Genomic DNA, 15899 nt, shown 5'->3' on the forward strand with positions numbered 1-15899 from the left:
TTTGCAGGGTATGTGAAAAAATTGCATTTGCAGCCACATCTGGAGTGTAACACTGGTGGCAGGGGACCTCATGATCTCCTGATGGGAAAATGTGCCGCCAATCACTGACTTTTATGAACCACTGACGGGACAATTTTTTAAATAAATTGTGGAAAATGCTGAAATTGGAAAATTAAGATTTTTTTTTTACTTTAAATTGATTGAATCCAAGCCTATAATTAGGTAAAATCAGTTGATGATTGCAAATGAAGCGCAAATCTGCCCCCACTCCTTTTCAGGGATTCACAAAGCCCCACCCACCACATCTCAATTCTGGATCCTTCCCCCTGCCCTCAGAACCAGTTGCTGTGTCAGTAATGGCCGGTTTAGCTGTCTGTCATGTAGCATGCAGACAGAATAAGAACAGGATGACGGTTCAGTCATACAGCCGAGCAGCACTGCTTATCTCCCAATTGTATTTCATCCCAGGAAACAGCCCCCTGCCCCCACCAATCCCCACAATGACACGGAGTTGGCTTTTCAAACCAGAAGGAAAATGGCCGCTGGCAGCTGGTACAGAATGAATCACTGAGGTAATATAGCCAAAATAAATAAATAAATAAATAAAATGAAAATAATGATGAATAATTTACAATGGAGCACTAAAGCAGGAAAAAAGAAAGTCTCAAACTCATTCAATTAATCAGAGCGGGTGGACTGGGTCGGGAGATTTATATCATTCAGATATTATTTATGGATTTTTAAATTCACCCCCCCCAGCCTACCCCCAGGAGGACTAATTTCCCTAAAACACAATTCAGCATGAGCTCCAGCTGGCTATGAATACTGTCACATCATGTTAGTGCCACCAGATACTCAGCCTTGTACTCTTAACTCTCTTAACTTAAAATTGAAATATTCACACTGATACATCATATGAAGGGGTGTGACCAAGTGTAATTCTGTTACAATGGGTGATCTGAGCTCCAATATAGCGGTGGACAACTTCTGTGACCAACTGGAGGTTTTCAGAGGTCAGAAGAAATGCAGGAGCTGACAACCTGGTTAGCCTGTAGAATCTGTTTACTTTATTAGGTATTTATTAGACTTTATTGGTCTTCGTTGAATGTTCAGAGATGCTCTTCTGCATATCACTGTTGTAATGGTTATTTGCATATTTGCATTAACAATGTGTTTTTGCCCACAGAACTGCAGCTTACTGGATGTTTTTTGCTTTTCTCTGCAAACTCTAGAAACTGTTGTGCATGAAAATCCCAGCAGTTTCTGAGATAATCAAACCACCCTGACTGGCATCAACAATCCATGGTCAAAGTCACTTATATCACACTTTTCCCCCATTAACTGAAGCTCCTGACTGCATGATTTTATGCATAACACTGCTGCATAACACAGTGCTCAGTGAGTGTGGGGTGGCTCAACTGAAATTAGCTAACATTGGAAAAAACAAAGCTCCATGCTCAAGAGTTCAGCTTCACAGGCCTCTTTGGAAAGACTAAGTGCTAACAGGATGATGAGCTGGTCGCAGTGTGCTAGCAATAGAATTCTATAACGGACAGATTTCACTGGAAACAGTGTCAAAAATAGCCTGCAGGGATTACAGGAGACACACACCCACCTGCTAATTTCCCTAAGACGTCTTAACCGTGGCAACCAAGGAAGCTTTGTGACTCGAGTCCAGCGAATGTGCCAAAGATAGAGAGAGAGAGAGAGAGAGAGAGAGAGAGAGAGAAGAGAGAGAGATGAGAGAGAGAGAGAGAGAGAGAGAGAGAGAGTGAGAGAGAGAGAGAGAGAGAGAGAGAGAGAGAGAGAGAGAGAGAGAGAAACAGAACAGGGGAAAACAGGAAGCTTTGTGACTCGAGTCTGGTAGAATGTGCCAAAGAGAGAGAGAGAGAGAGAGAGAGAGAGAGAGAGAGAGAGAGAGAGAGAGAGAGAGAGAGAGAGAGAGCGAAAAGAGAGAGAGAGAGAGAGATAGAGAGAGAGAGAGAGAGAGAGAGAGAGAGAGACCGACAGTGAAAGAAAGACTGAGAGATGGAGCACAATATAAACACATTGAGAGAAATGATCAGTAATGAGGTAACTGCTCTGCTTCCTTGGTCTGTGGCACTCAGACTAGCGGCAGAAACAGGGATCCCCTGGTCCCTGCGTTCGGGTCAGACTTAGGAAAACTACCCAGGTTCAGGGATCAAAAGCATGACCTTCAAATCCAGTGAGGCTTAGGATTACCCTGTGTCACAGCTAGGCTCTTAATTAGACTGCAGCCAGCAGGCTACATGGAGGGAACACGCTGATGTCAGATAGCATTCGCCAAAATTGAGGGTGTGATCTCATAGCATCCAACATTATTATGCATCTTTAAATCCCGTCCATAATAAAGAAAGAAATACTTTCAATGTAAACTTTATCTTAACTGTAGCTATAACCACACTGCAAAAAAATATACATTTATGGCTACATTACATTTTGGTGGCATGTACACAAAAAAGAAAAAACGTTGTGTAAGCAGCCCTACATTTGCGGGGTAATTGTAATTAGTTACATTATAGGACAGTGCAATGGAGAGGTGTATTTTTTCTATTTGTGGTTAAACAATTTTGTCACCATAAAACCATTATGGCTAGCAAATGGTGCAACAGCTCCAATTAAACATATGGTTAGCTGAGACAGCAACAACTTTATGCTGCATCCATATGATATTAAGATGGATTTCTACATCTACATTACAAACCCAAAAAGAATGTACTGCAGTAGTTAAATAAAAATGGGAGAGGCTAAGAACTGGGAGGAGTATAGAGCTTTTGCAAACAGTGTTGAGGCTTTTTCAGTCTCTAAACGGTTTAAACGGTGCTTCTCTTCCTCATGGTCTCTCTTACATCTCTCACTAACATTCCAAGCAAGAAGTTCCCTGCCTAATACATCCACTATGGGATTTCTTACACTGAAATAATATTGCTCACGTTTGTATGACAACACATTTCCTTATTTGCAGCCAAGGACTGTGGACTGTAAACATGCAAATAGGCTCCATATTTCCCCCACAACCCCGACACAAACACACCCCCACCCTCAGCAAACATCGACAACCCCCACTTTTACTCAAATACCTCAGTGCTCATTCACTAACTTGCATTAACTACAGTATCTGGCTCTGCTTTTCCTGTTACTTAGCTGTGCTGTTTCCTGTCTTATTTCCTGTTCCAATACCACAGCTGTTCTGGTCATGTTACTTCCTTTCTGCAGCTTCCTGTAACTTCATGTAACTTCCTTCTCCATTTTCTTTCCTGTAACTAACTTCCTGTTCTGTTCCTGCAACTTCCTATGCTTCAGGCCAGCGGATTAAATGATACCCAAGTGCTGGCAACATCACCTGCCTAGCTAAGCTGCGGCCTCACGCTTGAACCCTGGAGATCAGAGGCACAGCAGGGAGGCGACAGACCATGGACGCAGGCTGGCTGAGTGTTGTGAAGTGGGGAAAACGTGCTAATTGTGCTCCGTGGGAGCGTGCCCACGATGCATGACACCAGAGCACATGCCGGTGGGACCTTTGGCGACAGCCTGTTTGTGGCAGCAGGCTCAATAGAGCCATTCAAGGACAGGCAGTCTCCCGCAGCCAGGCTACAGCCCCACAGGGTTTGTAATGTTTCTGCAAAGGTGCATGTGGAAATCACCATGCCCCAGCCTCTACTGCTTTCTATTACAGAGCTGCTGCTCTGACACACATCCCTGTGCCTTTACTCACTATGGAGCACACACAGCTACACACACATATGCACATGCACAAACATACACACACACAACCACACACACACACCACAACACGTACGCACACCCATACATACACACACACACACACACAAACATACACATGCACAACCACACACACACACACACACACAGACACACACAAACACACACATGTGACCACATACATGGGCACACTAACATAAACAAAAACAAAGGCACAAACAAACACTTGCCGTGGACTCAAACACACAGATGTACATTTTTGTGTGTTTTTGTACTTCTGAGGACAGAAGTGATAATCCAATTGATCAGAGAATAAAATGTAATCATCATCATCATCATCATCATCATCATCATCACCATCATCATCCTTTTATATCATCAACATCTCCCTCATTGTCATCAGCATCACACCATCATCCATCATACATCATCATCATCCTCATGGCCATTATCCTGTAATGGATAAGCTGGTTAAAGTGAATGCTGATTCCATGCCACCTTTAAGAGGTTAATGGTGAGCATATTTCAAAAATCCTTATCAGGAATGGTGCCAGTTGCTGCAGCCAAAAGCACTCTGTCAAATGTGGAACAGAAACAGGCTGTCCCACCTCACAGTGTGCTATGGCTTAGCCTGTGATGGGGTGATTGGGAAGGGGGGCATTTTTGTGTTGGGGTGGGGTTGGGAGGCATCCTGTAGTGCGATGGGAGTGAAGTTGGGGTGGAAGACGGGGTAATGGGACGGCAGTGTGGTTGGGGTAGAATGAAGGGTAGTGGAATGGCAGTGAGGTTGGGGTAGAATAAAGGGTAGTGGAATGGCAGTGAGGTTTGGGTAGAAAACGGGGTAGTGGGATGGCAGTGTGGTAGGGGTAGAATACGGGGTAGTGGGATGGGAGTGAGGTTGGGGTAGAATACGGGGTAGTGGGATGGGAGTGACGTTGGGGTAGAATATGGGGTAGTGGGATGGGAGTGAGGTTGGGGTAGAATAAGGGGTAGTGGGATGGCAGTGAGGTTGGGGTAGAATAAGGGGTAGTGGGATGGCAGTGAGGTTGGGGTAGAATACAGGGTAGTGGGATGGGAGTGAGGTTGGGGTAGAAAACGGGGTAGTGGGATGGCAGTGTGGTTGGGGTAGAATACAGGGTAGTGGGATGGGAGTGAGGTTGGGGTAGAATATGGGGTAGTGGGATGGCAGTGAGGTTGGGGTAGAATATGGGGTAGTGGGATGGCAGTGAGGTTGGGGTAGAATACAGGGTAGTGGGATGGCAGTGAGGTTGGGGTAGAATAAGGGGTAGTGGGATGGGAGTGAGGTTGGGGTAGAATACGGGGTAGTGGGATGGCAGTGTGGTTGGGGTGGAATATGGGGTAGTGGGATGGCAGTGTGGTTGGGGTAGAATATGGGGTAGTGGGATGGCAGTGTGGTTGGGGTAGAATATGGGGTAGTGGGATGGCAGTGTGGTTTGGGTAGAATAAGGGACAGGGGGCATTATTTGTGGATGAGCTGTCATGGACATGGCAGCCTTTGCAGGAAAATGATTAGTGTTAACTCTTAACAGAGTTTATACATGTACATAATAATATTAATATGATTATCATTATGATGATGAAGATGATTACTATTATTATTATTATTATTATTATTATTATCGACAGAACTTAAAAGAACTATAATCTCTCTATCCCTCTCTGTCTTACTCTCTCCACTGAACAAGCAGTTTCCTATTCACACAAAATATACTGAGCATAAAAATACATTTAAAGTCACGTCACCGATTCATGAAAATCCTGCTCATTGCTTATCTGAGCGCTCATCACAGACAGGAAGACAAAGAATACTACAGTGCAGAAAAACACTGAAACTGCACCAGCTGATAATCGCTCACTGTCTGCAGATACAATAACACAGCACATTAATTTCATGAATGAGTTACTAAAAAGGGCAGAAAAAACTAAAACCGATATGTTTTACCAAATTACTTTCACTGAAGCAACTGAGCCATCAATGCTGGTTTGAAGGAATGAAACGGATTCACAAAGCAACCCCCACCTAGGTGATGCACAGCAGCCATTTTAACTGAATGCCTCACCACTTCAGTTAATGTGGAGAATAGCTTCTTTAGCTAATTAAAAGCCCACCCCCACCCCTTAAATTAGACAGTCAGATTGGAGGAGCTGGTTTTTGGAAATTTGGTCTGGAGGGAACACGGGAGTCCCATGAACCTAATTTGAACTAAAATTGAGGATGGTCAAATTAATTAGAGACAGTGTCCTGCCAGGGTACCTTGGGGGCCTGCCTCTCTCACACCTCCCAAACACCCCCTTCCCCCTACCTCTGAGGAAGCATATGATCCTCAAACAGTCTGTTCACTTCCATAATCTGATTACCACACCCATCCCACAAGCACAGGGCTTCTGTGGCCTCTCCCACGCTGGATTCACACAAAAAACAAACCTAGTGGTCAGGTACTGGGAGCAGAGTCTCCACACCTGACCTGAAACGATTTCTGATCATGTCAGGCGATTGGGCCTTTACGTGATGGGAAGGAGCTCCCTCATTATTGGCTGACTGGCTGACAGGAATGACTCCAGCTGGCTAATTTTCACTCCTCAGCCTCTTTACTTTGACTTTATGCTGAATGCTGAATATGGTATACCTCATTATTCATTTATTTTTTAGGCACCCTTATCTGGAGTGACTGACACAGCCAAAGCAGGAAATTCTAGGACAGTTTATGGAGTCGGGTCTGGCTAAGTGCTTTGATTGCTCAAGGGTACATTAGCAGAAACCCCACGCGGGCCCTACACCTTAGACCTTCTGGTTAAAAGTCCAGGTCCCTAACAGCTTTCCTACTCTGTTGCTCGCTTCCCAAATCACGTCCTGACAACGCACCGTCCTTGTGCTTTTAAATTCAAAAGCCATGTTTTGGAAATGCAGTCATTAAGGTCCAGAGGGGTTCAGAATGGCCTACATGAGGACCCACAGACTTTGGTGAACTCTAGTCTTTTTATCAAATGGAAAATGGTAAATGGTTGGCATTTATATAGCACCTTTATCCAAAGCGCTGTACAACTGATGCTTCTCATTCACCCATTCATACACACACTCATACACTGACGGCTATTGGCTGCCATGCAAGGCGCCAACCAGCTCGTCAGGAGCATTTAGGGGTTAGGTGTCTTGCTCAGGGACACTTCGACACAGCCCGGGCGGGGGATCGAACCGGCAACCATCCGACTGCCAGACGACTGCTCTTACTGTCTGAGCCATGTCGCCCCTTATCACACACACAAACACAAAAAAACCTCAAACATGATTATATTACATTATATGAATTGCATTTGGCAGACGTTCTTATCCAGAGCGACGTACAGTTGATTAGACTAAGCAGGAGACAATCCTCCCATGGAGCAATGCTGGGTTAAGGGCCTTGCCCAAGGGTCCAATAGCTGAGCGGATCTTATTGTGGCTACACTGGGGATTGAACCACCAACCTTGCGTGTCCCAGTCTTGTACCTTAACCACAACAGGCCACCCTGAGCATGACAACTAAACAGATTCATCCAGATCTAAAATTAATGTCCTCCATTTTAAACTTAAAGAGGGAATGCACACAGAATCAGGCTTGCCCATTAAAAAAGATAACAGTGGCATGGTGAAAGCACCAATACACACGTCAAATGTCAGGTTCAACCCAACTGTAAAGTCAACAAAATAGCCCTCACTGAAGTACTCCCAATCTTATACTTTGGCCCAGATCATTTTTTTCTGACTTTTTTATTGCGTGAGTCATAACATTGTGTTAGCCATGACCGAGAATGACACTTACAGCCCCTTACTTTACATCCACTTAGCAGATGTTTTTACCCAGAATGAAGCACATAATTGCATAAGTGGGGAAGAACATAACCTACAGTATATTTGCCGGACCAAGTTGAAGAACACTGTGATTAAACTAAATCTATGACAGAGATTAAGATGATCTCTATAGCCAAAATCTCAATCTCAAATGCTGTTTCATCAGGATTTTCTGGCCATTTTTTACCAGGTAATTAACCTCCCTATATCTTGGCTAATAATGTATTAGGTCTCCCAAACAATAGAAAAAAGAAAGAAAACGGATCCAGCAGCCCCTGAAATGCCCAACCACCCACGTAATTCCGGTCAGCCGCGGCTAATGTCAGCATTAGCGCAGACGGGCAAACAGGTGTGGTGCCGATTAGCTGATTCACGAATGTGCCTGGCTCTTAGCCTAAATCTGTAGTGCCATTGCTAACACACAACACACTCCTCTCACAGTGTGAGAGACAGGACAGCAGTGACTGTGAGCTCATTTCATCATCCTCACAGAGGAAACGAGTGCCAGGGCGGGGGTGTCCTGATCATGCCGTGGTTAACTGTGGCTGCTGCTCCCCCATACTGCGGGTCCATGGCTATGAGTTCAAATCTTGCCTGTTTGGTTAGCATCACCTTAGACTCCCAAGAGCAAGTAGCATGATTACCCTCAGCACTGAGGCCTGAGTCATAGACCCACCCTGGTGAGGTCAGTCTGGAGCGGTCTGTCAGAATTAGTGTACAGTCATTAGGGCACTCCGAGGAGGTGTGTTCTCCCTCCCATAACCAACAGTTCTCACTCCCTGCCATGGCACTCCTGCCCCACCATGGCTGCAAGCCCTTCATCCGTCTGTATGTTTCCATTTTTTTCCCCCTTTTCCCCAAGCGGTTAGGGCATTCCATTAAACGCTTTAGGCTCTGTCCACAGAACGGCCAGATCCTCACATAGGGGAATTCAACCGATCCATTAATCTCCCCACCCCGCCCAATCCGCTCTGAAAAAAACACAAATAAACATAAAAGCCTTTTATTTTCTAATGAGACAATGCGCTTCTTGGAAGAGGGTGTGGTGCAGCCATTAGCCTCAGTGTGGGCTGTGAAAGCCAATGTCCTCTTCTGCATTAGACGTCTTTATTTCTACCCATAATCCCTCTCATTATACTCCACTCCACAGAGGACAGACTGCGACTCATCATTCTCCACCTAATGCTGCCAATTAACCCTGCTTCTGTTTTCCCCGATGAACATCCCCCACTCTGAAATGAAATGAGCTCTTAAACCAAAATCAGATACTGCCATAAAATGTGCATAAAATAATGACAGCAAAACAAAATATCATTAACTTGAAATAAGCATTTTATCCATATATAGTAGATCCTGATATGCATGCTTTAGAGTGAAGAAAGATCATAATTAGCATTGAAATGTAATACTTGATTAGATTAGGCCAGGAAGGAACTTGAGCTGAGATGAAGCCAACTTCATGCATGTGGTGGATTCTTTCTTAGCCTTAGTCTGCCTTATAGTGTTTCCTTTAGTCCACCATATGACAATAAGAACAAAACCAAGTTAGCTGCTTGTCCCTAACTTTGACTGAACAAATTGCAGAAATTTCACTTTTTCTTGTATTTTACATGATCTATTTCATGACGGCCAAGAGCACCATGTTGCATAAGAAATACCGAATAGAAAAGTGACTAGTTAGCAACCAGGGAATGCAACTGCTTGAATGTGCTTCGAAGAACTCAGTTAAGACTGTGCCTGAATTTACGTGTTTGATCCTTCATACTTTCACTTCAGGTTTTCACAATTACAGAACAAATACACAGGAGACTGTATCAGCAAGGTCAGCACTGAAGAGAAGGGCCCAATGTACACAAAGGCCACTCGCATCTTCCAAAGAATGCCGTCTCCACGGTTACTGTGGAGAATCACCATTAAACCTGATTACAACCTGTCCCAGACTTCAACATCTTTGTGACACTAATTACTCATGTGGTACTGAGCTTTCTATCTATAATCTCAGGGTTTCCCCGTGACCTCTTTTTGTTGGAAAATCTGTATACAATCTTTGCAAATAAATAAACTAGCTAGCTTCTGAATTACAAAAGTACATGAGATTGACAATATATTGCAATTAAAATCCCAATCCATTTTTTTGAGCAAACCTTTGATTTTTGCATTGTCCAATTGCACACTCACAGTATGGGACTTCTGTGCTGTACTTTAGGTACACAATAAAGCAAATATTCGCTTTATGAGTCAAGTTAGACTCTTAAATAGAGCATCCGCACAGAGAATATGCACATGTTTGTCAAACGCACACAGGTCTGTCCAGCAATGTGAGGGTGGCATAGCCTGAACAGTGTCTTTCAGAGCTGTGACCAAGCTCTGCCAGCCAAAGTGAAGACAATGCCAGGTGCTCAACCCTCACCTCTCCACACTCTGGCTCCAGGAGCAAAAGGAGCCACAAGAACGCACATTACCCATAATCCTACAGGTCCTTCCTTATCTGATTACAAACACTGGGGGAGAAAGAGGATTTGGGATGTGGGTGCCTAAGCATTTCGACTGAACTGATTACGTCTCTTTGGAAAATATTATGCAACCAGAGTCTTGGGTGAGGTTGGGGGAGGAGCCAGGGGGGCTGCAGGGAGGTACTGGGGGATGTGGGCTGGGATAGAAGGGACATGTGGGCGGGGCTTAGAATGTGGGCAGGGCTTGCAAACTGAAGAAGAGCAGGTGATTTGCACAGTCTCTGAGATGGACACCTGATAGAAAGAGAGGTACTCTCTAAGCATGGTGTCCAGATGCATCAGAGCTGAGTGTCTAGGTGCTTGTGCTCATAGACACTGCATAAATGATGTGCCCTCAAGGAGTTCCCCAAGCACCAGCTGTCAGCTAAATGGCTGACAACACGCGTTTGGCTAGCTACTTTTAAGATGTATTTTTAAGGTTTCCTTTTTTAGTAATTTAGCAATTTGTCTCCCCACCATCAGCACCCCTAGTTTGCTCGCCGGGCGGGTACAGATTTGGGGAACCCACTGTGGAACTGGATCATTGTCAGACGATACTTTTTAATGTATCTGAGTGATTTCCACCAATGTATAAAATATTTGGAATATTGTGCTCAATATTCAGGTATTTCTGTATCTGAGCTTTAGGTAGAGAGAGAGAGAGAGAGAGAGAGAGAGAGAGAGAGAGAGAGAGAGAGAGAGAGAGAGAGAGAGAGAGAGAGAGAGAGAGAGAGAGAGAGAGAGAGAGAGAGAGAGAGAGAGAGAGAGAGAGAGAGAGAGAGAGAGAGAGAGAGAGAGAGAGAGAGAGCATGATGAACATGGCGAATGTAATCAGATTTGAGAGAAACCAAGTGGCACAAAAATGCTATTAGCCAGCAATCTGGTCGCAGTTTAAATGTCATAAACATTATAGCAGACCCTGGTTCTTAACGGAAATGTTATGGTTAGCGGGTCAAAGGCTGGTACTGGCAGACAGAAACAGAATGTAGATTTCTCAGTCTTCCATTCACTTCATATATTCCAGGGCGATATTTAGCAAAAGGGATCTTCATTATTAAAATATATTTGTACTTCTGGGATAATAAACCACTTTCACATACCCAAAGGTAAAGAAAATGGACTAAACACTCGATAAAAACTTACAGTCCAAACAGTCAAATAACAATTTATTGAAATGAAGAGAAAACTAAACTTGATGATTACAAAAAAATATTAACTTATGAAACCCAGGCAGAGTGTGTTATTTTGCTACTGTATGTGCCTGTAAAATTCTCCCTGGTGTTAATTGTCAAATAGTAATTGCCATATTATTAAAAAAAAAACTCCCATAGTTAATTACAATCACATATTAGGTCCATATTTTAATCATAACTGCCAGACAAACAACTTCCAACTTTCCAAAGATAGTCGTTCTCAGAGGCATTGATATTCAACTAATGACATAAGATCATCATTATTTCAAGTTTGTGGAGATTGTGCCTTCCTTTTGTAACTTTTTAGTTTTTTTTTCTTCCTAATCTCAAAATCATTTCACATGCATGTCTGACCAGGCACCCAAATAGCTTTTATTTTCATCAATATCAGTTGGAACTGAATTGAATCCATTAATTGCCAACTAATCCCAAGATCAAAAGACAGATTCCCTCAGTGCAGCTTGTTGTAGACACATCAGAGATACTGTTATTTAGCTTGTCAAAAGGCACTATCAGGGATCTCAATTGAGGCTTTTCACGTTTCTTGATATATTTAAGTCCACACTGATGTTTATAGCACACTCAGATACACTCCCTGCCATGAAAAGTTACACTGCCTCCAGACTTTAACTCTCAGAGATCACCTTGGTGGAAGGACTTCCTTTCCCCTGTCCTTCAACCTGCTGTCCTAGTCAGAGGTTGTGTATTTATAGAGGTTCTCGGTGTGCCAAAATACAACTCCCCTACAAGTTACTGCTTGCCCTCTGTCGATGGTAACTGTGCAAAGTAAAATAAAATACTGCAAACTAATGTCCTGTGCTATGGGAACATAACAGGAAACAGTGATTCCCCTTCCTGCTTTGAGGAGACATTGTTATAACCAAAATGGTTGTTTGTTCTTTTATCATATTTTTTCATATTTTCAAGATGCACTTGAAATGGACACATTTTTGGCTAATGGCATTTTCATTGAGGATGCTAAAACATTGCACATACCTACAAAGAATTGAACAGTTTTGCATTCAAGAAGCTAGCTTTTCTTTACTCTCTGAAATATTAGTTTCACCTCAGTGCTGACAGAAGATTGAAAAGTTAGAAACAGTAGAGCCCGCGGAATTTCTTTTAAGCCACCATTAAAAATGCTTTATGTACAGCAATTTAAGGACTGCACTGTGTTCAACACTGATATAGTGTTGGCTTAGCCTCACAGCTGAGTCTAAGTGTTGTCCTGTCCAAAGCACTTAGATAGTGCAGTCCTGTGGACAGCCCATAAAGTAAGTGATGCCCTCTGTACTACCCTGAGAGCACTTTAATGCATTTTGATTGGCTTATCTCATCTGTTACTAGTGTTTCCACCACAGATAGAATAGTGTGGTCAAGAGACTTACTGCTTATCTCATCTGTTACTAGTGTTTCCACCACAGATAGAATAGTGTGGTCAATAGACTTACAGGATCATGCGTAATCTTATATCTCAATCTTTCACGGTTCACACCAAGCTCTATGTGCTATCAGAGTTACTCAACAACTAATAAAGTTGGTTCAAACCCTAAAATGAAATACACTTTAAATAGAGACAGTAGTGGTGTTCCTGAGAATTGCATTTTTTGCACATATGAGGTTTTGCTGTAATGCTGAACATCCATATTTCAAAATTAGAACATGCAAATGTTCAAAAGCACAACATGAAAGCACAGTGACCTTAAAATCTAAACAGAAGCAATTTGCATCTTAGAACTGCAATGGGATTTGTTTCCTTTATTCTAAAGAAACATAAGTAACAAGGTCATTCCAAACATTACATGAAAGTAAACTTGAATATGTGTCATTTACATATTGCAATGTAAATTCAGTAAAAGCATTGTAACAATAAACGTGTGTAATTATATTAAGTGTGGAAGCATTGTCGTGTAGTAATACTGCCATGTAATGCCTTGTAACAAATGGACGTGGTTTATTTCAAACATTTCAGCTGTGAATCCGCATTTAAAAAGTAGGTGAACACAGCCAGGACTGCAATAACAAAGCTTGTGTCTAGACAAACAATGAATCAATTATATGTAATTTTGTTCTCATTGGAGCAAAGCATTAAGGTCAATGTCAGACCGTGAGTGCCATTTTTTGGCCTGCGTAATTACTCTTAGTTCACTGGAGGATTTGTCATGATCGGGATAAAGTATCATCCCTTCCCAAAGGATAACAAGTCCATTAATTTTAATATGACAAATTCAACTTTATACACTAGCTGCTGAAAATACTGCAGATGGCTGTAAATATATATATATATATATAGCAATAAAGGAGGCTGAATTCAATGGAAATAAATATTACATTAAAGTGTAATTGAAATATGTTAATCTAAATACTACGGAAACATTATTAAAAATTATATTAAAGGTCAAAGCATTGCCATGCAGTATCACTGCCTTGTCATGAGGTGTACAGATATAATGGCATTTGAAATTACTGAAGAAGTACAAATAATATAATTATTGTGTATTTCTGGCAATTACCAACACCTAAAAGACAAAAATACTGCCGGTCTTCTGTTACAGGGCCATTTTTGGGGACCAAACTGTGAATGTTCTCAAAATATGACCGTGTGTGTGTCACTTTCTTGTCACAAAGCGTGTGTTCTGAGCAAAACTCCTGACAATGATCCAAAAGGGCAATGACCTCAGTAGTGTTTGACGAATGATTGTCACCTTACATGCATGTGCTGGGGAAATGAAAAATGCCAGCAAAGTTATATCTGTCAGCGACAGGGACAAAGACATGGATAACCTGTCACAAAAGTGGCTTCTTCAGTCGACAATACCGGCGAGTCTTCAATGAACTCAAGGAATAATTAAAAGGCCAAAATTCCAAATCTCAGACTTTACCATACCTTTAAACTGACGTTGACTAAGATCAAGAAAGATTTAGGTGTGTCAGTTTGCTTCCATTGTAATTGTTCTGGTTCAGATCTGTACAAGTCTGTACAGTGCTACCAAACCACAAAATCTGCCCAGTTCCGGGCATTACCCATTTAACACTTGGCTGAGACAGGGTGAGACTGTTTTACTTCAGTATGGAACTTCCCTCTCCATTCTCTGATTTTCTGTGGGCAGGAAAGCCGCAAACACCACATGGAATTAGAGTATCGAGCCATTAAAACTCATCTTCAAAACAAATTGCTACAAGATCTTATCCGCAGGATGAAAGTGAGGGTGAGACGCAGAGACAAAACTCTGAAGCCCGAAGGTGACCCCGCAATAGCCCCCCGTCCCCTCGTACAGGAGCTGGGCTTCTCCAGGAGGTCCCACAGCTTCCTCCTCTTTTCGGGGCAGCAGGTGGTGTCGAATTTGTCGCAGTCCTTCTCCCTCAGCGACTCGGCCTCCCTCCTCAGCTCCTCGTTCATCTGCTCCTTCTTCTGGTGGTAGCGGGCCTGGCAGCACGACTCCAGGTAGATCTCATCGATGCCCCAGTAGTCCAGCTCCTGTCCGAAGGAGAGGGCGCACATCTCCTCCATCATGTGGAGCTTTCCCGTCCGGTAGAAGTTGAGGATGGAGGTGAACGCCCCCGGGTGCCGGTCAAAGAAGTACTCGTTCTCGTTCAGGCTGTAGTCGTCACAGATCTCCATTAAGGTGTCGTGGGTGTTGCAGTCCCTCAGCTTGCCCAGACGGGTTCGCGGGAGCCTGTCCAAGGTCCTCCACAGGACCTCGTGGACCAGGCCTCCCACGTTGATCCGGACCCTGCGGGACCGCGCCTTGACCCGGATGATCTCGATGGGTTCCGGCGGGAGGGAGCCCACAGGCCGAGAGCAGCTCTTCGGCGCTCCCGATACCTTCTCAGCCATGGCAAATAGGGAGGGGGTGGGGCGGGGGAGGGATTAAGTGTGACACTCGCCACGTAAAAAAAAAAAAGAGATATGAAAGATAATAATGAGGCCTTTAGACAAGTCCCTCCATGACGGGAAACTGAGTGGGAAAGAAGAGAAGAGAAACAATGTTTTAGTCAGTAATCATCCAACTGAAACGGTAACATGCTTGCAGTCTCCGTGACAATGCTGAGGTTTCATAATAACCCAGGGCCTTCACATTGCACCATGGAATATAACACTTGGATTAATGGCTTGTGGAAGTTCACTCCATGAATGGCGATACCTGATACCCCTGGATGTGCAAGTCTTTCATTTATTAGTACACAGTAGCGCGCGAACACACGGTCTGTAAATATCCTGCCCCTTAATCCCAGTCCGTTTGTAAAAAAAAAACACGAATAAAAATTACTAATGGTTTTTTTATACATATGTGGTCACTTTCCAGCACAATTTCAAATATTTCACATTTTATAATTGCGCATTGTGCACAGAACACTTATCCAAAGACAAAAGGCCTTAAGTGAGATTGTATGTCAGAGCCTTAGTTATAAATCCCGACTGTGGGCGTTTAGCTGGTTTATATTTGCTGTACTTAAAAGGCTGTAATCGCTCGGCTATTTAAAACTTGAGACCAGAACAGAACTTATGCCTCTGATTATACTGCATTCAAGTCACGTGAAGTTAAACAAATAAAACAAGTCCTATTTTCCCACTTGGCCGCGCGCAAGGCCGTTCCTGTAATTTATACAGGTATTACA

At 43.2% G+C, this 15899-nt stretch overlaps 1 protein-coding gene across 1 annotated transcript in view; it reads right to left on the reverse strand.

The window, feature by feature from the left end:
• Positions 1–15117, reverse strand: part of kcnb2a (potassium voltage-gated channel subfamily B member 2a) — a 53027-nt gene extending 37910 nt beyond the window's left edge. Inside the window, exons 1-2 of the mRNA XM_061255991.1 lie at positions 14556–15117; positions 13985–13998 (exon numbers count right to left, since the gene is read on the reverse strand). Coding sequence (XP_061111975.1) covers positions 13985–13998; positions 14556–15117 — 576 coding nt within the window. The remainder of the gene's footprint in view (positions 1–13984; positions 13999–14555) is intronic.
• Between the last annotated feature and the right edge of the window lie 782 nt (positions 15118–15899).

This window comes from Conger conger, chromosome 9 (assembly GCF_963514075.1).
Source record: "Conger conger chromosome 9, fConCon1.1, whole genome shotgun sequence".
Lineage (NCBI taxonomy): Eukaryota > Metazoa > Chordata > Actinopteri > Anguilliformes > Congridae > Conger > Conger conger.